This window comes from Orcinus orca, chromosome 16 (genome assembly GCF_937001465.1).
Source record: "Orcinus orca chromosome 16, mOrcOrc1.1, whole genome shotgun sequence".
Taxonomy (NCBI): domain Eukaryota; kingdom Metazoa; phylum Chordata; class Mammalia; order Artiodactyla; family Delphinidae; genus Orcinus; species Orcinus orca.
The window spans coordinates 58,125,582-58,150,387 of NC_064574.1; the positions used below are offsets into that span (position 1 = coordinate 58,125,582).

At 46.5% G+C, this 24,806-nt stretch overlaps 1 protein-coding gene across 2 annotated transcripts in view; it reads right to left on the reverse strand.

Moving 5' to 3' along the window:
• Positions 1-10,226: 10,226 nt before the first annotated feature.
• Positions 10,227-24,806, reverse strand: part of EMP2 (epithelial membrane protein 2) — a 39,712-nt gene continuing 25,132 nt past the window's right edge. Inside the window, exons 2-5 of one of the 2 annotated variants that reach the window (XM_004270188.4) lie at positions 21,616-21,750; positions 19,330-19,420; positions 14,986-15,132; positions 10,227-13,772 (exon numbers count right to left, since the gene is read on the reverse strand). In XM_004270188.4, the coding sequence (XP_004270236.1) occupies positions 13,585-13,772; positions 14,986-15,132; positions 19,330-19,420; positions 21,616-21,693 (504 nt within the window). In that variant the 5' untranslated portion in view covers positions 21,694-21,750 and the 3' untranslated portion in view covers positions 10,227-13,584. Of the gene's footprint in view, positions 13,773-14,165; positions 14,570-14,985; positions 15,133-19,329; positions 19,421-21,615; positions 21,751-24,806 lie in introns of those variants that run through there. The other variant, XM_033428818.2, reaches the window with a different exon arrangement.

Consider the following 24,806-nt stretch of genomic DNA (forward strand, 5'->3'; position numbering starts at 1 on the left):
AGAACCTTAGTTCCCAGAGTTGTCTAGCGGACCAGAATTTCAGCAGCAGAGGGGTTTATGGGCGGGGCCTGGGGTAGCCCACAGAATTGTGCTGTAGGCTAGAGAAGGCTCAGAAAGGAGCACAGAGAATAATCAAAGGAACAGGAGCTAATGGAGAGAATAAGATGCAGCTGTTTGAGGGCTGGGTTTTCCACCCTCACAAGCCTAGGAGAGAAATGTTGATTGACTTGGCTTGGGTCACGTGCCACCAGACACCCTGATGGATCGACCTGCCCACCCACTGGGAGGGAGAGATGATTCCAAAAGGAATTTGGGGTGTTGCTACCAAAGCAAGGGGAACTGCATATTAGGTGACCAGAAAGAAAGCAATCCGTGTCAACGCGATTCACAGGTATTTTCAAAACCTGTAAACCATGAAGTGAGATTTCTTTTCTTTTTAAAATTTATCATTTTTGATTGGACTGCAGGTCACTGCATTTCCAAACCACCTCTGAGGTCTGTTTATCCTGCTCAGTGAGACAAAGAAGAGAACCAGCAGAGAAGAAAGGAAGTTCAGGTTGGATGGGCCACGACCACCTCTTAATTTGGGCTGTCTGGCCTGGTTTTCAGTGTTAAGCATCCCATGAAATACTCCCAGCTGTGATCCACCAACATCGTTTGGTCCACATACCTGGAGAGCTCGGTAAGATGGCCGGTTCCAGGGTCCCACCCCTTGAGGGTCCCACTCCACAAGTCTGGGGTGTGACCCAGGAATCTGTATTCTCAACATGCTCCCCAGGGAGTTCCAAGGCAGCAAGTCCTTGGACTAGACTTTAAGAATCAGCCCCCTACCCCACCCCTTCCCCACCAGCAAATTATAAAGACTTTTTCACGTACAAGGAGACAGAAATTTAGGCTGAATTTGAAATCAGTTGAGCTGCTGGCAAAATCTGGCAAATCACACGTTTTGCTCGCTGGCTCTCTGCCTCCTTTGCCAGAAAACAAGCCAAGCAAGACGGAGGCTGGAACTGGAGGCTGAGTCATCCATCCTTTAAATAAGCACGCTGGTTACTGCGTCAACTCAGCCAGGGGCAGGGAGGCTGCAGGCCACACCTTGCTAACAAGCGGAGGCAATTCTCCGAGGCTGGCTGTCTGCAGTTCACACTGAAGGCTCCAGATCCCGGCTTGGATCTCCTAGCAGCCCTTCTCTCCCATTAATCCCTTGGGAAAGCCTTCCGCTCCAGCAGCTGCCCCACATGTTGGGTCCACATTTTCCGCCTCTTCCTGGAAGAGCCTGGAGGCTCCTCATCCAGGAAGCCCTTCTGATTCAGTCCCCCTGTTTTCAGCCTCTGCCCACCCTGGAGCCTTCAGCACTTCCCTGAACCACCCGTTTGAGCCTGTCTTTTTTTTTTTAAGTTGTGGTAAAAAAAAAAAATTTTTTTTCATAACATAGCATGAGATTACCCTCTTAACAAAGTTTAAGTGTATGGAACTATACCGTTACTTATAAGGACTATGTTGCACAGCCTCTCTAGAACTTTCCCTCTTGCAGGACTGAAACGCTGTACCCATTGAACAGCAACTCCCCATCCCCCCTCCCCAAGCCCCTGGCAACCATCCTTCTACTTTCTGTTCCTATGAATTTGACCACTTTAAATACCTCATGTAAGCAGTATCAGCTGATATGGGGAAAGAAATGACAGATGAGTAGAGAAAGAAAATGTGGTATGTACATAGGATGGGATATTATTCAGGCACGAAGAAGAAGGAAATCCTGTCACACGCTACAACGCGGATGAACCTGGAGGACATTATGCTCAGCGAGATAAGCCAGCCCTGGGAGGTCAGATTCTGCCTGAGCCTGAGTGTCGTTCACCTGAGTTATAAGGCGGCACGTTAGAATCACCTGGAGACCCTCAACACTCTCCACACCTGGCTGCTCCCCAGACCAAGGAGATGGCAGCCTCTGCAGGATCCAGCCTTCAGAAGCCTCCCAAGTGATTCCAGCATGTGGCAAGGTTGAGAACCCAAGATTTGGAGTCAGAAAATCTAATTTTAGTCCTCAAGTCTGCCGCTTACTTGGTAGGTGGGCTTGGCCCAGTGACTTGATGATAATAAAAGATGAATAGCCCTCACTGAGCGCTGGGTGTAGGTCCCCTGCTGTTGCTGTCACAGCTGTTCCCATTTTACAGGCAGCAGAGGCACAGAGAAATCAAGCAGCTTGCCTGAGGTCATACAGCAGGAAAATGCTGAGACCTGGTTTGAAGGCAGGCAGCCAGCTCACCGGGTAGAGTTAGCCCTGGCGTGCTGGTCTCATTGGTCCTAGTGAGATATTTCCAGACATCACACCTTATTCTGAGAACGTCTGGGGACCTTTCAGGGTCCTTTTTCTCAGGACAAAAGACCATCCACCCCAGGAGACAGAGGGTGACAAAGAGAGAAAGCGGGCTTCAGGAAAATGCAAAGCTAAGCACAACTAAGAGGACAGAGGCATGGCGACCACCTTGTTACACCCCGTTCCCGATCACCAGCTCAGCGTCAGACTAGGGATGCGGATGCTTTCCTGGCCAGGCTCTCCTCTCCAGCAGCGTTCATCTCTGGACGAGGCAGCAGCACATCATGGCAATTTAACTTCCCCCAATGGCAAAAAAGAAAAAAAAAAAAAGATAGCTGTTATTTAAGGGAACCCTGTGCCAAGGTTAAGTCATACCTCTCTTTCCTCACATGTGTCCAAGTCCCCCGTGAAATTACACTGTTGTCCTTCTACAAACACAGAGAGGCAAGTCTTTCCTGGTTCCTCCGGTCTCTGTTTGTTCTAGTTGAAGACAAATATTGAGCTAATATGCCGTTTAAGCTTTGGGACCAGGAACATCCTGTGCTGTTCAGAGACAGGCCAGGGGCCACGGTGGGGTGGGCTGTCACTGGCTTCTCCCTGTTTCCTCTCCCAGTGGCATGACCTGCTGTGGACCCTGGTGGCCTCCTCATGGTTGCCAATCACTGTATTTCCTGGTATATAAAGCCCTACAAGTGGAGGTTCCCAGCTGGGGGCAATTTTGCCTCCCCTCCCCAGGGGACATCTGGCAATGTCTGGAGACATTTTGGGTTGTCACACTCGAGGGGTGCAGTCGACATCTAGTGGGTGGAGGCCAGGATGCTGCTAAACATCCTACAGTGCACAGGACAGACCCCCACAGCTGAAAACTATCTGCCCCCCCAATGTCGATTGTGGCAGCGTCGAGAAACCCTGACAGATAATATGAAGCTCTTTCAAGGAAAAATTTTGAGAAAAAACGTTCACAAGTACTTTTCATAATACAATTATTCAAAATGGCTTCCAAGTGGTTTTGCACTTAAAATATATTCTTCTCATGCAAGAATAGTAAATTCTACACTGACATCCAGCTGCAAACTGTAAATCCCTCTCAATGTAATAGTCTACTAGCTGAAAACAAGAGTACAAATTTTAAAACTGAGCTGAAAATTAATAAATTGAGCTCAATGAAAATAGCTACATAGCCATGTCTGGTAGTAATAGATTAAACTGTAAAGCAGTGAGGAATAACTCAAATTAGCTCTTATCAGCTGTCTTGTATTTGGCTGAATTGTATGTGAAAGAAAAAAATCTTTGCTACGGTGCTTTATTGCTCTGTTGTGTTGCCACACACCACCACTAGGAGGCGGTAGTATTACCTTCTATTTCACTCCCTGGGCACTTGGCCTTTCAATGCCCGTAAAGCAAATGCATTGGAAGCAGGATAATTTTTGGACACATATGTTTTGGAGGGAGGAGTAGAGATTCATATTCATGTCCATACATAATATACTTCTTGTTCCAGTGTTTACCTCCAAATGTAAAATGAAAACCCATCTGTACATAGGTCTGATCCCTTAAAATGATGGTTTGCAAACTTTTGTGATCATCAGAATAAACTGAAAGGCTTATAAAATTCAGATTCTGGGTCACGCCCTTAGAGATTTAACAGGTTTAAAATCTGCACTTTCACAAGTATTCCATCTGTGCCCTAAATGGTTCAACTGTTTCACACACACATGTACACACACACTATTCTCTATTGCATGGCCCTAATTGGAAGCCTGCAGTAATAGATTACATTAATGGCCCTAATCTGCTCCCACCCTCACCTCCCCATCCCCTTCCTTGTGTTCCTCTCACTGAAGGAGGGAGTTGATTTCCCCTCCTGTGAACCTGGGTAAGATTTGTAAACTGCTTGGCCAGTAGAAGGCAGAGAAGTAATGGTATCTTAATTGCAAGCCTAGCCCTTAAGAGGCCTTATGTTTCCACTTGCTCTCCTGCGTCTCTGCCATCACATGAGACTATACCCGAGTCAGTCTTATACAGGACAGGAGACATATGAACAAGGTTGAGTTGCTTCAGCCAAGGGCATTATCAGCCAACACCCAGACCCATGAGCACATCCAGCCAAGGTCAGCAGGGCTGCCCATCCAGACTCCAGCTGATCCCAAACACGTGAACAACGAACACTGACTGTTGTATGCCACCATGCATTGTGGCTATTTGTTACCCAGCAGTAGCTAACTCACCAGCTGCTGTCTTGCAAGCATCCACTGTCGATCAAAGGAGGTGACTTTTGGGGATCCGAGAGACCAAAGGGAAAGGCTTTGCCTCCTTGCTCTATTTAACTGTTCTTCCCATCACTTTCCCATCAATAAACTGGGCACACCAGTGTCTGCCCTATTTGGTGAGTGGTCATGAGAATCAAATTAAATGATACAATTCACATGAAGGTGCTTTGTAAACTGAAGTTCTGGGTATCTCTGGAAGCACAATGTTCCCTACATGGTGCCAGGTCCTGTGTATGCATTACCTTATTTAATCCTTACAGCCGTGTATCCTAACTGGCCCTGCTGCCCAGTCCTTCCTGCTCTCAGTCGTCCTGATACAGGTCTTAGCTTAAATGTCGTTTCATCAATGAGTCCGTCCCACATGGCCTATGTTGCTCTCTTTACATGACAGTAGTTCCTTCACAGATTATATCCCAACTTGTAATTTTATTTATCTTTTTTCTTGCCTATTGTCTGCTCCTCTCCCCCACTATAATGTAAGCTCTGTGAGCGCATGGGACTCTTCTGTCTGGTACATCTTTGTGTCTCTGGTGCCTAGCCCAATGTGTGGCACATAGTAGGTGCTCAACAAACATTGGGTGAAGGGGAGACCAATGGAGTAAGCATTACCCTGGTTTTGCAGACTAGAACACGAGGTTTAAAGAGTCTAAGTAGCTTACTCAAGCCTCTTGGCTCCTAATTGCAGAGTTGGATTGGAACTGTGGTTTACGCTGCCTCCCAGGGAGGGTTTGGTCGGTTGCAGAAGTCCTGGGTCACGGCCTTGGGTAGCGGCAAGAAAAGCAGCGATCGGAACAGAAAAAGGCAAATGAAAGCTCCTGGCCCCTGGGCAATGAGTCAGAAACCTCAGCTGCTTGTTTTTTTTTTTTTTTTTTTTGCGGTACGCGGGCCTCTCACTGTTGCGGCCTCTCCCGGACGCGCAGGCTCAGCGGCCATGGCTCACAGGCCCAGCCGCTCCGCGGCATGTGGGATCTTCCCGGACTGGGGCACGAACCCGGGTCCCCTGCATCGGCAGGCGGACTCTCAACCATGGCGCCACCAGGGAAGCCCAATCATATCTCATTTTTAAAGTGGGTCACTAATGACAACGGATGCTAATCTCCAACTTACTCCAGAAATCTGAAATTTCAGAAAATCATAAATTTAGTTTTTCTTCTGAATAAATGTATTTATATAAAAAGAGTTGATTTAAGGAAAAATGTTCAGTGAATAATAGTGTAGTATGTACGTACATATGAGCAAAGAGCATGTGGATGGGTTATAGATCAATAAAGTTTGGGAAGCACTAGCTTGGCTGTGGGTCAGTAGGGAACTGGGCTTCTGATGGGATTCAGCAAGCATTGGCCTTTCTGTTTGCCCAGTATCTGAGTTTCCTTCCTTCGTTTGGGGCATTCCCTTCCTTCTGAGTCTCGGTGGGCTGCAGAACTTACCTCCCACTGTAGAAACTGAAGGTGCTTGCTAATCATTTCCCAGCCTCCTTTGCATTAAAGCCATGGTCATGTGACCCAGCCTTCACCAATCAGATGCACCATGCCCGGCTCCGAATCTAAAGAAGTAGGGGTAGCACAGATGCTTTCCATAAGATCAAGTTCTTGGTGCAAGAACTTGGTGTCATGTTGTGGTGACAGCAGTGGTTTCCTCAGCAAACTGTGCTCTGTGGGGGAGAAGGCTACCTGATTTCCTTTTAATGAATTCCTTTTCTATTTAAATCGACCAGTCGCTGTTGCTTTCAACTAAGAACCCTGATTTATACAGAATGTGGGTGCTACAAGCAACAGACAGGTGGCAGAGCAGAGGGCAGCTGTGACCCGCTTCCCATGCTGGGAAGCAGTGGCCCTGACATTGCTATTGCAAAACATTTGGTTTACACCAAGGTTTGGCAAACTTTCTGTAAAGGGCCAGCTAGTAAATGTTTCATGCTTAGGTCATGTGGTCTCTTCTGCCGCTACTCAGCTCTGCCTTTGAAAGCAGCCTTGAACAATATGTAAATCAGTGGTTGTGGCTGTGTGCCAATAAAACTTTGTTTACAAAATCAGGTGGTGGGCTGGATTTGGCCCTTGGTCCATGGTTTAACCCTGGTTTAAACTGTCACCTGCCAACCATGTACCCATGGATGTTGTAAGCATCAGAAAAACTTGTAGAAACACATCAGGATGTTGCCATGTTCAGCTTCTTAGAGCCTTGAGTAAGTTCCTACAAGAAAAAGTCAATCTTGGGTCAAAGATGGTCCATTTAACAACAAAAAATGGAAGAAAACATGGCTTTATTGAGACTCTTTCTGCCTGAGGCCTGCAATCTAAATTGGTGGAGAATCCAATGATTTGGAGATTTGCAGGGAAAAGCAAGTCAAATTCTGAAGCAGGGGCTGGTAAACTTTCTTTGTAAAGGGCCAGTATTTTAACTGTTACAGGCCACATAAGGTCTTTGTTGCATATTCTTCTTTGCATTTTTAAAAATAACTCTTAGGGCTTCCCTGGTGGCGCAGTGGTTGAGAGTCCAACTGCTGATGCAGGGGACATGGGTTCGTGCCCGGGTCCGGGAAGATCCCACATGCCGCGGAGCGGCTGGGCCCGCGAGCCATGGCCGCTGAGCCTGTGCGTCCAGAGCCTGTGCTCCGCAACGGGAGAGGCCACAACAGTGAGAGGCCCGCGTACCGCAAAAAAAAAAAAAAAAAAAATAACTCTTAAAGAATGAAAAAGCATTCTTGGCTTGAGGGCCATAAAAAAGGCAGGGCTTTGGCTAACAAGCCAGGAGTTTGCTAAGCCCTGCTCTAGACTAAGGATCCATGGTGTGGAGGCAAAAAGCTTAGCAAAGACATATGGGATGACAGGAAAACATATACCAAATCCTCAAGCATTCTTCACCAGACAAAGGACCAGCCTGGGGACATAGCTTGGCTCGAGGGCTTGAAGAGACAGAGTCATAAGAGAGAACAGACTTGTGGTTACCAAGGGAGAGGGGTGGGTGGGGGAGGGGTGGACTGGGAGTTTGGGATTAGCAGATGCAAATAGTATACATAGGATGGATAAACAACAAGGTGCTACCATGTAGCACATGGAACTATATGCAATACTCCGTGATAAATCATAATGGAAAAGAATATGAAAAGGAATGTATATATATGTATAACTAAATCATTTGCTGTACAGCAGGAATTAACACAACATTGTAAATCAACTATACTTCAATAAAATAAATTAAAAAAAAAAAAAACTGGGAGGCAGGAATTCTCAGGCTCAAAGATGAGGTCCACCTCTTTCATATAAGACTGTAAAGCAAAACCACCCTAATACACTGCTACTGGATTCCTGACTGTCAAAATTCGTGTGATAATAAATGTTTGTTGTTTTAACCAAAAAAAAGTCCAGATAAGAGCTCTGGCTGGCTTGGCCTTCCATGGCTAAAGGAACCGAGAACCTCCTGTGACTAGCCAACCCTGAGGTACTTCTGAGACCCTAGGCTTCATGACCACAGGAAGGAGGGAAGGGCCTCCTCCCCAGCGCCCATCTTAGATACAACCCTGGAGGACTGCGGACTAGAGAGATCGTCCCTCTGAGCGGAACCAAGGGCCCTGCATTGACCAACCCCTGATCTTACTCCCGACCAGGGAAGGGAGTTCTTGGTGTTGGTACCCAGCACAAAATGTGGGCCACTGGGCATTGATGCTCATTCTGCTTATCCGTTTTCCGAAGGGGAACATTTATGGTAGGAATCCTGTTCCTTTTCCTCCATTCTATACTGGGTGCCTTTGGGAGTATATAACTTTTACTCATAGGTTGCTGGGCCATGAGGAGACACACTGGGCCTGATGAGAGGATATTAACACATCACCAAGCGACCCTGGAGTGGTTGTGACTTCAGGGTGTGTACCTCCCAGGAAGGGGTTGGTTCATTTCATGAATGTATAAGAATTTTTAAACTTCTTATAAAGTTGTGCATGGATCTAGACAGCAAAGGGACGGACTTGAGCAGATAATTTGGTTGCCCAGCTCACAGTCAATCCCCGCTTTTCTTTCCTAATAGTGTGGTTCATAAGTCTATCCCTCACTGAAGGAATTTGACCCCCAGCTTGGAGGTCAATGCTAAGCATGGTAATTTAATTACCTCTGCCAGTGATTGGGTTAAGCTTGAAAACTGGAATCCTCAAGCCAATGACACCAGGGAGAGTTTGCTAAAGGGCTTCTGGGAAATCTCTTCTTGTTCCTAAAAAAACAACTAGAAAAAAGACAGTTCCTTCTTACCTGATTAAGCCAGGGGATGGATGGCAACATTTTCTCCTAGCCAGAGAGTACTGAAGGCTTTGCAGACCATGTGAATTGGGTGGTAACTCTGCCACTATAGCGTGAAGGCATCCATACACAGTATCTAAACAAACAGGCGTGCCTGTGTTCCAACAAAACCTTCTTTATGGACACTGACATTTCAATTGCATATAATTTTCATGTGTCACCAACTACTATTTTTCTTGTCACTTTTTTTGGGGGGAAATTGGGACTCAAATAGGCTAGATCAGAGCAGGGACTAAGTTTATCACGATGTACCTGACACCTAGCCCAGTGGTTATGCCATAATTTGTACACAAATATTTGGTGAATATTTACAAAATCCTGGTGATGAATTGACCCCTTTATCATTATAAATATTTATGTACCCAACATCAGAGCACCTGTATAAAGCCAATATTAATAGATGTGAAGGGAGAAATTAGACAGCAATACAGTAATACTAGGGGACTTCCATACCCCACTTTCAACAATGGATAGATCATCTAGACAGAAAATCAATATGGAAACATTGGATTTGAGCTACACTTTAGAGCAAATGGACCTGATAGAACATTCCATCCCACAGCAGCAGAATACACTTTCTTCTCGAGTGTACATGGAACATTCTCCTGGATAAACCATATGTTACGCCACAAACATTTGGTGAATGAACGATAGGTTAATTTCCTGACTGGAAGAAATATAAAATTGAGTGCTCTGGGGTGATCACTATCCAATTGCCACATGGAAAAAAAAAACAAAAAATCTAGAAACACGAAGAATATGGACAGCAACCCCTGTGTGGAGACAAGGAAATGTGTGAGTTCCCGAGACAGAGAGCTGTTACTACTTTGGGCATTCCTTAGGTTAAAATGAAAGCTCTCTCTCTCTCTGGTTGAATTTTCCTTCCTTCCTTCCTTCCTCTCTTTTTTTTTTCTGGAGAGTGCGCTATTACAATAGTCTCATTTTCATCATCACCAAACTCTTTAAAGCCAAAGTCTTATTAGATACAAACTGGAGAACAGAACCGGCTACACAACTTGCAGAGACCATCACAAAATGCAAATGTGGGGCTGTTTGTCCAAATATCATGAAGAGTTTTAAGACAGCGCTAGCAGATCATTAACCAAGCATGGGGCCCTTCAAGGTGTTGGCTCCTGTGCCACTGCCAGTCATTCGTCCAGGGAGCTGGCCCATGAAAGCAGCAGAGGGAGTGGGAAATCGTCCTATGGCCAATTGTCAGATATCCCTGGCTCACTGTAAAAGCCACATGTTATGATCTTGATGAGAAATCAAATGACCCCTTGCCACTCCAGACAGCAGCTTCTTCCTCTAGATACTGGCACCGCTGGGAACATTAGAGTCTGTTGCTCCAGGCAATTTGGTTTTAAACTTTATTTTTCAATGTACAGTTTCAGATTATACAAAACATAGAAAATGGACTACTTTAAAGGCACATTAAGTAGAAAGTATCTAACTACCCTAAAATCACATTTGTCCCCCGACCAAGATTCAAACTTAACCTCTATGCCTTTCCCTAGCATCTCCCCATCACCACTGCCCCCCAATAGACAAAACTATCCAACTTGCTGTATTGTAAGTAACCTTTCAACTATTAGCAAATTTAGTAATTCCCATCCAGGCAGATTTTAAATGATGCTATAGCTTCTATTCAAGCTACCGTGTTTAGTGTGCTTACGTACGGGCTTGGGGGTCTAGGTTTCTTCATCACCAGTGAATATAGAGCATCTTATGAATTCAGCCTGATTAGGGATGCGCACAGGCACACAACCCATGGCAGAGAGTGTGTGGCAGGGTGGGGGGATGTCTCCAATTTCCCTGTATTCGGGTATGAACGACATTCACGCAGAGCAACCAATCAAGCATTCTCCAAACTCATTTGAACAGAGACCCGAAGTAATTTTAATGCAAGTAACAAAAATGAGTTAGTCTGTCTCCATCCATAGCCCCTCAAATGAACGAATTACAGTACTTTATAAAAATGTCCTAAAATATGCAAACTACAGTTCCCTCCAATGCAGTTGTTACCAGTAATATATTTGGTCCTGATACTTGCTTCTTGGATGTCTTAGCTAATCGTCTTTGTTGTTGTCTGTGAATAACTGATCATAAGCACCAAGTGAGGGCTGAACCTACTGACGGGTAAGAAGGCTGGGTATTTTCTCGCTCATGCCATCCCCTTTCCCACCTCCCCAGGGCACGTCACACCACAGGGGGAAAGGCAGCACTCCTGTTTCGCAAAAAGCCCCGGCATCACAGATGGATGTGGGCACTGAATGCTAAACAGTAGTGGAGACCAGCCAGGAAAATCCATGGGTCATTTCAGATACCCACTCCTGAAGTTTTTGGGGGATGGAAATTCATGCATTGCTTGGGGATAAGGCTTTCCAGATTTCTGGTTCTAAGGGGTTTTGTTTGTTTCCATTGTGACTACCAGGGAATTATAGAAAAGCCGCCTGAGCAGAAAGCTTGGGGCACTTAGAACCACCTTCCTCCACGAGGTATACATAGCATCCTGCCAACTCCAGGGGTGTGACCCGCACTCCTACCCAAAACAGGAGTAATGACAGTTTTCCACTGAGGCAAGAAGTGACCATTTGTCCTGCCTCTGGCCCCACGTCCCCCTGTACTGTGCTGGTGGCCTCTCTGTGGGAGGGGCCCTGTCTCAGGCAAGATGTCTGGATTCGCTTGCCCCTGTGTTTTCAGAGCCTTGCACAGTGCTTGGAACACAGTAAGCATTTAATATTCTGTTGAAGCCGAATGAATGAATGAGTGAATGGGTAGATGGAGAGAAAACCCAATCCTGCACTAAAGAGGTATCCACGGTGGCCCTAAACGACTCAAACCAGGCATTTCCCCAGCTCCACTGGAATTGCACTGAGGGCAAACCATTGCCCCACGTAGCAGAAGGTCATTTACATGGTGCCAGTGCTGACATGCGCAGACGGGTCCCAGGCGCACCTCCCAGCAGCAGGCTCACGACACACAAGGGAAAAGACAGTGAGGTGCCAAGAGCTTCTCCCGTAGGCACTTCCTGAGGTCCCCGCGTTGCCACAAACCTCACAGCACTGAGGACCAGCTCCCCAGAGCCCTACCCCTCAGTACAGTCTCTGAATCCCTGGCGGCACTTACCCAGACCCTAGCAGGCAGCATCCCCCGAGAGATGCTGTACCCACTGAAGTTTGAGAACCACGGCAATCTGGGACCCTCCCAGGGCTTCGTTTGCTGTCAGGACCCTGGGCCCCTCCAGGGAAGGAAGTGTTTTCCGGGTGTAACGCACACAGCACCGCCCCATCAGTGCCACCTTGTTCGGGCTGAGTGGAGTGAGATATTTAGGCTGATCTAAATCCTAAATGCTTTTAACAGGCAGGCATAGGGCAGGTTCCCTCCTGCCCACCCACGGGCCTCTCTTCTGAATCCTTGGTTGTGTTCTCTGCAGCCTTCACTGCTCTTTGTAATTCATTTTTCTAATTGGTTTTTAATCTGTCTCCTCTGCTAGACAATGAGCCCCACGAGAAGAGAGACTGTCTCGACATGGTTTCCCCTGTGCCTGGCATAAGCATCCCATCATTTATGTTGACGGATGAACGAAGGAATGGTGAACGGTCCTCTGAGGCTCCAGAAATGGGGGTTAGTAGAGGCCAGGCAGTCTTGAAGGCAGGCCAGGAAGAGAAGGAAAAGGCCTTCTGAATTCGGGTAGGGAGGAGGCTGCACCCCCATCCCAGGGTGTCTGGCTATCGGGATCAAGGCCTGGGACTGGAGTTTGGATGGTCCAGATGTGAGCAGCTGTGCAAGAGACAGTGAAGAATGAATAGCTGATGGAGGCCAAGGTTTGGGCCTCCAGTGGCGTCTAGACCCACCTCCCCATCTCGACATGATGAGATCTTTAACATTTGTGAGGCAGCTCTGCTCACCTGGCCCTGGGACCGTGGTCCTCAATCTTAAGGCACCTGAGCATCACCAAGGAGCTTGTTAGAAATGCAGGTTCCCCGGCCCCATCCCTGAAGACTGATTCTGTAGGTCTAGGGAGGGACCCTGATAGCCTGCATTTTACTAGGGGTCACATGCTGAGATTAGGGCGAGCCTAAATCTGAAACCCAGGTTAAAGCTCACCTTCCCTAAGGCAAGCAGGTGACTTTGTCAGCAAATCTGGGTGGCACTTTCTGGACCCAGCCCATTACAGGAGGGTCGGGGCTCTGGTCTGGATGTAGACAGAACACCAGGGGCTACACCACATGTTTCTCATGTGGAACTTGGCTAAACATCTGAGGAGGTTTCCTCCCTTACCTGGACCCCCCTCACTCCACCTTCTACCACTAACACAGAGAGATTCAGGAAGAATAGCTGAGGTGAGGGAGGCTCAGCATAGCCCAAACCTAGGGGAAGATGTCCCCCGAGACCTGGCTTTCTTGGCCTCTTGTCACATCACATTACATCCCCATGGTTAAGAAAGATCCTGCTGAACACTTTTGGATTTGAGCATTGCTGGATTTTTGGCTTTGTTGTGTTGAGTCTTTCGGATGGGCAGGAGTTCTGAATTCCAGCCTTCATAGTCTATTCTCTGATCTCAAGAATGCAAAAATTCTTCTCTCCTTTTGGCTTTTAAAGGAAACAATGTGTTTGCTAGAAAAACCACAAAAAAAAAATTGATTATATACAAAACGGTTATCTGAACGTGGATTCTGTACTGCAGCGAAAGCGACCCAGCTCCTGGGCTCTATTTGCGCTTCCTCAGTATCAGGTACATGAGGCCGCTGATGAAGGTGAAAGCAAATGCCACCCAGGCCAGGATGAAGGAGTAGCCGTAGCTGCCGTCCGAGGTCAGGGCGTACAGTGTTGGGTTGTTCTTGTGAATGTCTTCACGCCGGTCTGTATAAATGGAAGCTGCAATCATGACACACAGGCCTGTCGGAAGAAAGCCAAGGTCCAAATAAATCACAGACCACAGCACGCACCAGGGACCTGAGGGGACTATGGTCAGAGCTGAAGACAAACTTCAGTTTTTGTTATTAGTAGGTATTTACTTTAGTCTCTTGGAAAGATTACAACTAATATTTTGTAGCAGAATATTGCTGACTACCCTGTAGCCATTTTGCTTCCCATTCTTGCTAGCTGAACTCAATGTTGTTTGGGCAGCCAGCTACCCAGCCCAAAGGGTCATAATTGGTCCAAGCCATCGGTCAGCCGGGCAGGAAGTAGTCTGCTTCGCAGGCCGCGTACGGTCTCTGTTGCAACTACGCAACTCTGCTGTCGCAGCATGAAAGCAGCTATGGATGATACACAAATGAGTAGGCGGGGCTGTGTTCCAATAACATTTTATTTGCAAAAACAGGCAGTGGGCCAGATTTGGCCCATGGGCCCTAGTCTGCCAACCCCTCTTGGCAATCCTGTTCCTGTTTACTTGCTATAGTTTATGGTTCCGTGTGTCCCAGTTCTGGCCACAGAAAATCCTTCCATGAAAAATATAATACCCTGAAAAGAGGGAGATGTGGGAGGAGAAAGCATTTTTTTTGTTGCTGTATTTTCCCTTGCTTACTGTTTTAGAAACTGTTAGGCCAGGATGAATGTCTGGAGCTGCAGCAGCCTTTTGGGGGCCATGAGGTCATCACTGACACTCTGAAGATGACAGCATGGAAGGATGGAAGGAGTGGGGCTTCTTGATGCTGCTGCTGAGCTGCCAAAGCAACTCTGACACCTTCCACCTTTAAGCGATTTGTTATAGAAAAAAAGTAAAGGTTTTTGTGCCGAAGTCATTGCTAATTGGATTTTTCTCTTACTTGCAGCCAAAAGCATCCTCACTGAATCACCAACACTCACAGATATTAGTGGTAGGATGAGGTTAAGTACCCAGATTTTCCTTGGGGGACCTATGCTTCTCTCCTCTGTACCAAGACAGCAACTCCTACTTACCCTAGAGATCCCAGCTCAGGCTTCGTGTCTTCAGGACGCCTTTCTTGACCCCCTAACTAAATCTGAAGTCTGAAGTATAAAACATCCCACCATGGCACAGCTGCCAACCTCTCTTTTCCAAGTCCTCACCTGCCACACTCTTCCCAGCTTCTGCTCATGATTGGCTGGGAAGAGAGTGTTTACTCCAGAAGTCCATCCTTTTACTTACATGACATGAGCTGGATGATGGAGGTTAAAACAAATCTCTCTCCCTGCTTGAGGCGGAAGAGCTGGAGCACGAAGATCAGAAAGGCAATGCAGCAGAGAATGGTGGACAGGATCATGGTGGCCTGGACCGCCTGCACTGTGGAGAATTCTGTGGGGAAAGGGCAAGAGCTCATGACTGAGGACCACAGACCACCCGGGCCCCTGGGGTGCTCAGTGACAGCTCCAGAGCAGGGATGATGGGAAGCAAAAGGGCACCAGGCTTTCATCTGCACAGAATGAGCACAAGGGCAGCCAAGGAGTCTTCCTGACACCCCCTCCCTCCAGTGTCCATTTGTGCAATTGACCAGATGATCTCCAACATCCTTATCTGGAAAATGGAGCAAGAACCACCCACTCTGCAGTCTTCCTGGTTTGGGTATTGCCCCCAAGTGCCTGGCTCATGGTCAGGTTTTTTATTTAAACTACAAATCCTCAGGTTCCAACCCGGCAGATTCTGGATCAAGAGGCTGGAATGGGATGGGCTGCGTCAGGACTGGGGGTCTGCACCGTATAAAGACCTCCAAAGGGATTCTTGGCGATACAGGCCTCACAGGGCTGAGGGACCTTCTGGAAGTGTTCTGTGGACACAAAATACCCTCTAAGAGGGTGAGCCTTGTGACTGTTATTTAGGAAAAGGGAAAGTGAGGGTTTTTGCAGATTAGACTTAGTGAGTGGGGCATGAGAGCTTGGGGCTCAGCACCGGGAATTTTCAGCGAATAAAGGAGCTGGTCTTGGGTGGAGGACACTGCGTGTGGAAAGGACACAGGTGAGGCTATGAAGGGGTCAAGTGCAGGGACTGGAGCCACCTGTGTGGGTCTCAGTTTCCTCACCTGTAAAATGGGGATAGCAATAGCTCCCACCTCATCAGTGGGGGAACATGGAATGAACTCAACTATGTAAGGATTTCGGGCGGTGCTAGCAAAAAGGGAGTCCTGCGTAAGGGCTGGATGTTATCACCAGGATGCAGCTAAGACAGGTGAGGGAACAGTGCCCAAAGCCGCAGAGGAAAACCTAAGGACAAATCCTCTTTTTTTTTTTTTGTTTTTCAATTTTACCTGAAACTGACTGGAGGGAAGCATGATTTGTAAGTACTTAATCCAACATTTACAGCAATGGATCCTGGTCCACTGGATCTCTCAGAGAGCATCTAGCCCCCTCCCCATTCCCTACGGTGAGAACAGAAACCAGAGCCCCACCCCCCACCCCCACACATACACACCATATGATTTCATATGAAGCCCAAGAGTAGGAGAGAGAGAACCATGGTGACAGAAGTCAGAAACCCTGCTCCTTGGGGCAGGGGGTGGTGGGAAGTGAGTGGAAAAGGGCTCAAGGAAACTTTCTGAGGTGATGGGAATGTTCTCTATCTTGCTTTGGATAATAGTTACATGGGTATATATATATAATTGTCAAAACTTTGAACTGAGCCCTTAAGAAGTGTGCATTTCCTTGTTTGTAAATTATAGTTCCATTAAAAATAAAAATCCTGCAGGCTACCCTGAGGTAAAATAAATCAGAATCTCTGGTGTTGGGATCAGACAAGAAGCGGGGCAGGGCATGTAAACTCCCCCAGGGAATTCCAGCGTGGGGCCAAGGTTGTGACCCTCTGGCTTAGAGCAGAGCTTCCCAACTTTGCCCGATCCCGGGAATCACCTAGGTGCTTCTTAAAATAGATTCCTGGGCCTCTTCCCCTGAGATTATGGTACAGTCGTTCTGGGATGGGCACCAGGAATCTGTATTTTTAGCAAGTACCCCAGGTGATGGGGTAAATATGGAAAATATGGCTGCTGCTGTAGACTGAATGTTTGTATCCCCCCCAAAATTCATATGTTGAAATCCTAACCCCCAGTGGGATGGTATTAGGAGGTGGGGGCCTTGGGGAGGTGATTAGGTCATGAGGGTGGAGCCTTCATTAATGGGATGAGTGCCCTTATAAGAGACACAATAACTTGTCTTGCTCTCTGCTCTCTGCATGGAGAGGACACAACAAGAAGGTGGCTGTGTGCAAACCAGGAAGGGAGGCCTCACCAGACACTGGATCTGCTGGCACCTTGTGAGAAATAAGTATTTGCTGTTCAAGCCACCCCATCTATGGTATTGTCTTAGCAGCCCGAATGGACTAAGACAAAGGCTTTAAAGAAAAAGATGGATTCATTTATTTTTAGAGCAGAGTTTCTCAAAGCTGGGGGGTGGGTGCAGCATGTACCACTGTCAGCTGATGAGATGAATGTAGGTGGAACCCAACCAGGTCACTGAACAACCAAACCTCACCTAAAGAGAGGAATGTTCCCTTTGCTCGTGTTTAAATTCATCCAAGGACCCCCAAGGAGGAAGAGGAGCTCTACACCTGGTGCTTTTGCACTTTTGTAACACCTGCCAGTATCTGGGTGCTGGTGGTGGTTTTGGTTTTTAACCAGGAAAGAACCAGAAACAGATTCAAAGCCATCAAAAGGCAAGTGCATCTGTTCAGAATTTAATAACATCATTTGGTTTTCAATGTAGTTTTTTTTTTTAATGTTTTCTTTCTTTTATGGTAAGTCATACCAGTGTATCACTTACAATAGGCAGATAAAGTTCCCTTTAAAGTAAATTTATGTAGGGAAAAAGTGAACTGTTTTAAAGCAGGTGTTGGCATAGTTTTTCTGTAAAGGCCAGACAGTAAATATTCTAGGCTTTGTGGCCATACAGTCCCTTGTTCATTGTCTTATTTTGGGGGTTTTTTGCTTGTTTTTTTTTACAATGCTTTAAAAATATAAAAACCATTCTTAGCTCATTGGACTGAATCTGGCTGGTAGTTTGCCAGCTAGTTATTTTAAAGGAAAATAAGGGAATTTCCTGGTGGTCCAGTGGTTAGGACTCCGTGCTTCCACTGCAGGGGGCCCAGGTTCGACCCCTGGTCAGGGAACTAAGATTCTGCAAGCTGCGTGGCACAGCCAAAAAAATTTTTTTTTTCAATTTAAAAAAATAAAGAAAAATAAGCGGTAAGAAATGCACACAGGGGCTGTTGTATGCAAACGACAGAAGCTTGGAGACATTGCCTCAGAGCACAGCCAGTGCTCCCAGCTGACCGGGCACCCTGGCAACGGTGGGGCTCCAACAGGGAAGAATTGCTGTTTCCAGGGTCAAGGGTTAGCACAGCAGAGAAACAGACCCAGAGGGGAGGTGGCGTGGATTGCATTATGTGTTTTAGAATGCAGGCTTCAGAGCTGGTCATGTCTAGACTGGAATCCTAACTCCATCATTTACTCCTGACTTTGTGAACTTGGGTTTCTTCTCTGTGTCTCAGTTTTCCCATCTTAAAACAGGGCCAACAGTCCCTGCAGACAGGGACAGGAGATCACTTACGTAAAGGACTTAGCCCAATGCCTCCCAGTAAACCTTCAATAAATGATGCCTTCTATTGGTATTTTTGCTTTTATTATGAATGTTGACATTGTTATTGCTGGAAGAGCGAGACTTTAGGACCCAGTGATCAAGGTCCTTTGCTCTCTAAATAGGATTCCAGGAAAAAAACCATAAAAACAGGATGCTCGTTAAATTTGAATATCAGGTAAACAAAAACAATTTTTTTAGTATAAGTATGTCCCATGTAATATTTGGGACATACTTATACTAAATTATTAGTTGTTTATGGGAGATATAAAATTTAACTGGGCATCCAGTATTTTATCAGGCACTGGGAGCCAAAATGCCTCTTCTATCAGTTCTACAACAGAAAACCAACCCATTCACTCCACAGTGGAGAGGGGTTGGCATGTTTTTAGGTGCGATTCTCTGTATTTGCAAAGCCCTTTTGTCTACTGTGGCTCCTGTACAGGGACAGGCACTGCCGTCACCTGCATGTACAGCTGACGCTATTGAGAGTCTGAGCACTCACGTGACCTGCCCAAGGTAAGGTCACACAGCTCTTAAAGGAGCCGGCTCTCAGGTTTCTGCCCATTAGGCTGCTCAGATGCAGGGAAGTAACACAGATGCCTCTGAGCCTATTTGGAGGTGTGGGGAGAAGATTCTAGATGAGGGCGGAAGCTGAGAAGGGGTGAGGGAGGGAAGCTCTGCTTGGCCAAGAAAGAGAGAAGAGAAGGGTGGGGCCCAGCATTCCTGGAGTTGGTGCCCTCTGGCCTCTGGCTTCCCCACCCCCTCCTGTCCCCAGCTTATGCTGACCCCTGCTCAGCATGCCCTGAGCGGCAGCCAGGCCCCTCTCTGCACAGGCTGTGATGAAGGAGGGGTGAGGAGTCATACAACAGGGAAGCCTTTCTCCCGAGGGATATTTTGTCACTCAGTGCTTTCCCAGCAGCTTCACACCCACCTTGAATGGAGTCATCGATTTCTGTACAATTTGTGTTGTTGACGCATACTCTCCAGATATCTGCAAAAAACTCCTCTCCTACCCACCAGGCCTGTAACACGAAATGGAAACACAGGGAAAGGCTGTTCGTTCATTATGAAAACACGGGCCCCTAATCAGGTGAGGCACAGGAGTAGATGAAAATTCGGGACCGGTTCTTCTCAACCTGCGGTGTGCACGCAGGTCACCTGGGGATCTGGTTAGAATGCGGATTCTGGTTCAAGGGGTCTGGGGTGGGGCCTGAGAGTCTGCATTTCTAACAGGCTCCCAGGTGATGCCCACTCCACTAGTCTGCTGAAAGGGAAGGTCCAGGCCCTCCCAGGACGTGGGTGAGGAGGTGAGGCTCAGCTGGTGGTGATAAGAGCAGCCGGTGGTGAATTCCAACAGAACTGCAGGGGCGATGCCGGAGGGGAGGAGGGAAAGGATGAGATCTAGCGGGGAGAGTCTGTTTCGGATGAAATAATCAGACAAAAGGCTCTCCTGCTTTCCATCCAAATGCTTCTGTTTCTCTCTGTGCTCCTGCTGCTCTTTGCCCCCAGATGGGCCTCCTTCTGCCTTCCGTCCACCCGAAGACTGGAATCTCCCCCCCCACCCCCATCCAGGCAACAGTCGGTCACTGAGCTCCCACTACGCGCCTAAGGGTAGTGCCAAGCGCGATTCCTAACTCACTGCGTGACTCACTGACTGGCAAAAATGCCTACCTGTGTCTTCTCAGTAAGGGCCATGGTAACAGAAACACCCACAGGATTAGCTGTTGCTGTGGCTGATGGCTTTTCTGCCCTTAATGTTAATCTATCCCTTTCACTATGTCTGGGACCTTTTCAGGATCCCAAGGGACTAGATGAAAGCAACAGAAGAAGATTCTAAAAGAACATTCAAAACCACTTAGTTCACAGAGAGTGGGTCCTTTGGATAATGGTAGGTTCCCAGGACTTTAACTCACAGCATCAATGTGGTCCCTGCCCTGGCCACTCATGACAGCTCTTCCAGAACCTCCAGGAACCCAGACCCAATCACTGCACTCCTTACAGGATCCTTACAGGATGTAGAGCCAGGAGCCTCTGGAACGCTTCAAATCCCAGCTCTGCCACTTTCCTGCCATGTCAATTCCAGCAGGCTCCCTAAATGCCCTGAGGCCCAGTTTCCTCATCATAAAATAGTGCCAGGAGAGGACCTATCTTGTAGACCTGAGGGGAGGATTAGATGAGATGATGCACATAAAAGGGCCGAGCACAGGTGCTGCCAGAGTTAGTACTCCCTAAGTGACAGGTGTTGTCCTGGTCCGTGTTGCTGTTATTTTGATGATTAATTGACAGGAATCTATATGCAGCCAGACTGGATGGTTGCTTGTAGGTGCACTTTTTGGATTTCTGAGCAGACTTTCTGACTCTGAATGTCTCCACAGTCTGAAACCATCAGGATTGAAGCCAGGCCTTTGGATCAGGGTGTGGGCCATAGGGCATCTCTGGTAAAAAGCTTCATTTCCTGCCAGGAGGGATGTTAATCTATGCCCGTAGGTTATTTATCAAATGCTATACGGCTGTGAGCTGGACACTCAAGGAAAGAACGAAAATTTGTCATGGGCTCATGGGCAGAATGGGGAAAGTTCCAAGCATGAGCTCTGCCGGGAAGGGCATGGCCAGGTGGGCTGGCAACAAGGGATCCTGTCAGTAAGGAGATGTCAGAGACAGGAGGGGGCAAAGATCACCTGGGATGGGTCATCTGGGAGATCTAGGGCAATGGTCCTCAACCAAGGGTGATTTTGCCTCCCACGGGACACTTGGCAATATCTGAAGACATTTTTGGGCATTACAGCTAGGGGCTAGAGTGCTGCTGGCATCACGCGGGTAGAGACCGGGGATGCTGCTAAACATCCTACGATGTGCTAAACGTCCACAAAAAGAGTGATCCAGCCCAAATGACAACCGTGCCACGGTTAAGAAAATGACCTGCATGAGCTGAAGTTAAGCCACATCCTCAAAGGGCTTCCTACGGCCAAGGCATCTTGCCAGGCTCTGTGGGGGACTCAGGGATGAGAGGACCAAGGTCGCTGCCCGTCCAGACACATGCGATGCTTCGAACCACCACCCTTAGGCCAAGAGTCCTCGGGCCCAGGCTGAGGAGACGGGTGTGCTTTGTAGGGAGGTTGACTCCAAATTATAATCACCTTGGGGGAGTTCTCAATCCTACTTCTACTGATTCTAGGATCCAGAGGTTCTGGGACGGTCAAAAGGAAAGGGAACTTACATTGTCGATGGTGGCAATGAAGAGCAACGCCGCAGACGTGATGTGGAAGATGATGATGAAAGCCAGAAGCACCAACATTTTCACGGGGCACGGTGGCGCACGGAGTAGTAGCGTTTAAAGCCCAGAGGAGATGCGCTAAAGAGGGTGAAAGAAATTCAAATTTGTCAGTGACAAAGCTCTAGGAAAATGAAAAATAAGCAACTTTTCATGGGGTTTTAGAAAATCTTAAACAGCTCTTCCCATCTTTCATTTGCCTAGAGACTTTACTGGACAAAGTCTGGCAGGAGAAGCTCTTCTCTGTTGCATCCGGACGCCAGATATTCTTGTGGAGGAGGAGGGGTGAGGACCAATTAAAATCCCTAATTTAGAAAAGCATTGCAATTCTTCGAAGCAGCACACCGCAGGCACCAGGGCAGGAAAGAGTAGCTCTGTGTGTGCTAAAATGCTGTTTCAGATCCCCCACCCACCAGGCAATGCCATGGGGATTTCACAGCACCAGAGTAAGCTCACTGTCTGAGTATTCGTTATCACAGTCCCTGCTGCCCTGCTGCGTAACAAAGCAAAAGTGATCAAATAGGAAAATATTTCCTAATGATCTGACCATTTATAAAATTAATCCCAATGTAAGTTGGTGCAGCCACTATGGAAAACAGTATGGAGGTTCCTGAAAAAACTAAAAATAGAATGGCCATATGACCCAGCAATCCCAGCCCTGGGCATATATCCACAGAAAAGTATAATTTGAAAAGATACATGCACCCCAATGTTCATAGCAGCACTATTCACAATAGCCAAGACATAGAATCAACCTAAATGTCCACTGACAGATGAACGGATAAAGAAGTTGTGGTATATATGTATACATAATGGAATACTACTCAGCCATAAAAAAGAATGAAATAATGCCATTTGCAGCAACATGGATGGACCTAGAGATTATCATACTGAGTGAAGTAAGTCAAAGACAAATATCATATGATATCACTTAATGTGGAATCTAAAATATGATACAAATGAATTTATTTACAAAACAGAAAGACTCACAGACACAGAAAACAAACTTATGGTTACCAAAGGGGAAAGAGGGTGGGAGAGGGATAAATTAGGAGTTTGAGATTAGCAGATACAAGCTACTATATATAAAATAGATAAACAACAAGGTATAGCACAGGGAACTACATTCATTATCCTGTAATAAACCATAGTGGAAAAGAATATGAAAAAGAAAATATATGTATATGTGTGTATATATATATATATATAACTGAATCACTTTGCTGTACACTAGAAACTAGCGCAACACTGTAAATCAACTATACTTCAATTAAAAATTAAAAAATTAATCCCCACTCAAACACCCCTCAATATCTAACCCCATCTGAATAACATCCAACCACAAAAGGCAAACACAATGTGTGGCCGACAGCCGCAGTTTCATTTTCCTCTCTCTGCACATGAAAAGACTGCATTTCTCAGCCTCGCCTGCAGTTAGGTCGGAGCCTTGTGACTAATTCTGGCCAATGGGCTGTAAGCAACATTGGCTTATGTCATTTCCAGGCTGAAGCAGTTCCGGGCTGAAGAGCAGGCGTGAGTTCTCCATGCTCCGTCTCCTTGATGAAGTAGTTGGGATGGTGGAGCCGTGATATGTTGAAGCCTCACACTTTGGACAGATATTGTGATTGGGAAATAAGCCTTTGGATGTTAAACCACTGAGATTCCAGGGTAAACTTTTTTTACTATGGTTGGACAGTCTTAATCATAGAAAACAGAAAGCGATAACAAAGTGACATTGGAAATCTTGCAAAAGAACTAGGGTTATATCAGGTTGATGAAAGTGACACTGAAGAACCGGTCAAAAGGCACCGAAGGGGTTAACACATGAAGACTTGTCCAAGCTGAACTAGTTAACAATAAAAGAGGAAAAAAATAAACTTGAATGATGTAGAAGAAGAAGAAAAAGGAGAAGGAGTGGAAGAAGAAGGAGGAGGAGAAGAAGAAGAGGAAGAAAGCAAAGAAAGCAAGCATTCAAAAGAATGCTTTGAATATCGAAGGATAAACAGCGACACTTGGGAAAACTGATGAAGTCTTTGAACATTTTTGCAAAAATGACCATCGTCTTGGTCAAACGACACGCAAACGTCAAGCAAAAATGTCACATCAGGGGCTTCCCTGGTGGCGCAGTGGTTGAGAGTCCACCTGCCAATGCAGGGGACACGGGTTCGTGCCCCGGTCCGGGAAGATCCCACATGCCGCAGAGCGGCTGGGCCCGTGAGCCATGGCCGCTGAGCCTCCGCGTCCGGAGCCTGTGCTCCGCAACGGGAGAGGCCACAGCAGTGAGAGGCCCGCGTACCAAAAAAAAAAAAAAAAAAGTCACATCAACAAATCCTGTTGGACGAGTGAATGCTACTAACTCCCCAAATCAACACTTGATTCATTCTTCTTTCATTCCAATAATTTGTGACCAGTTACTATTACTAAAATTTTGTGTAACATAAAATTAAGTTTTAGTTTCACTTTTAAAAACCAAATCAGACCTTGTTTTCACTATTTATGATAACATTATAGCACCAGTTTTAAGTGGATTGATTTTATTTGTTAACAGTCTCTTTCTCTCCCTCCAAATACTCCACCCCCCCACACACATTTTTTCTGAACCATTTGAGAGTAAGTTGCCTCAGCCATAATTTACGTCTAGATATTTCTGTGTGCGTCTCTGAACAACAAGGACACTCCCGTACATAACCACAGCATGATAATCACAAAAATTTCACATTTTACAATATTTTGTCTCACCTACAGTCCATATTCAAATTTCTCCAATAATCTCAGTAACGGCCTTAGCTATGTTTTTGGTCCAGGACAAATCCAAGATAACGCACTGCATTTTGTTATCACAACATATTAGATTCTAATCTAATCTAATCTAATCTAGAATGGTTCCTTAGCCTTTCTTGGCCTTTCCTGGCATTGATATTATGTAAGAGTACTGACCATTTATTTTGTAGAAAGTCCCTCCATTTGTTTAATGCTTCCTAACGATTAGATTCAGGGTATGATTTCTTGGCAAGAATACTCCATACTCATGTGTCCTTAGTGTGTCCCACCAGGGGGCATAGGATGTCAGGTTGTCCATTATTGGTGATGTTAACTTTGATTAAGGGGTTAAGGTTCACCAGATTTCTCCATTGTGC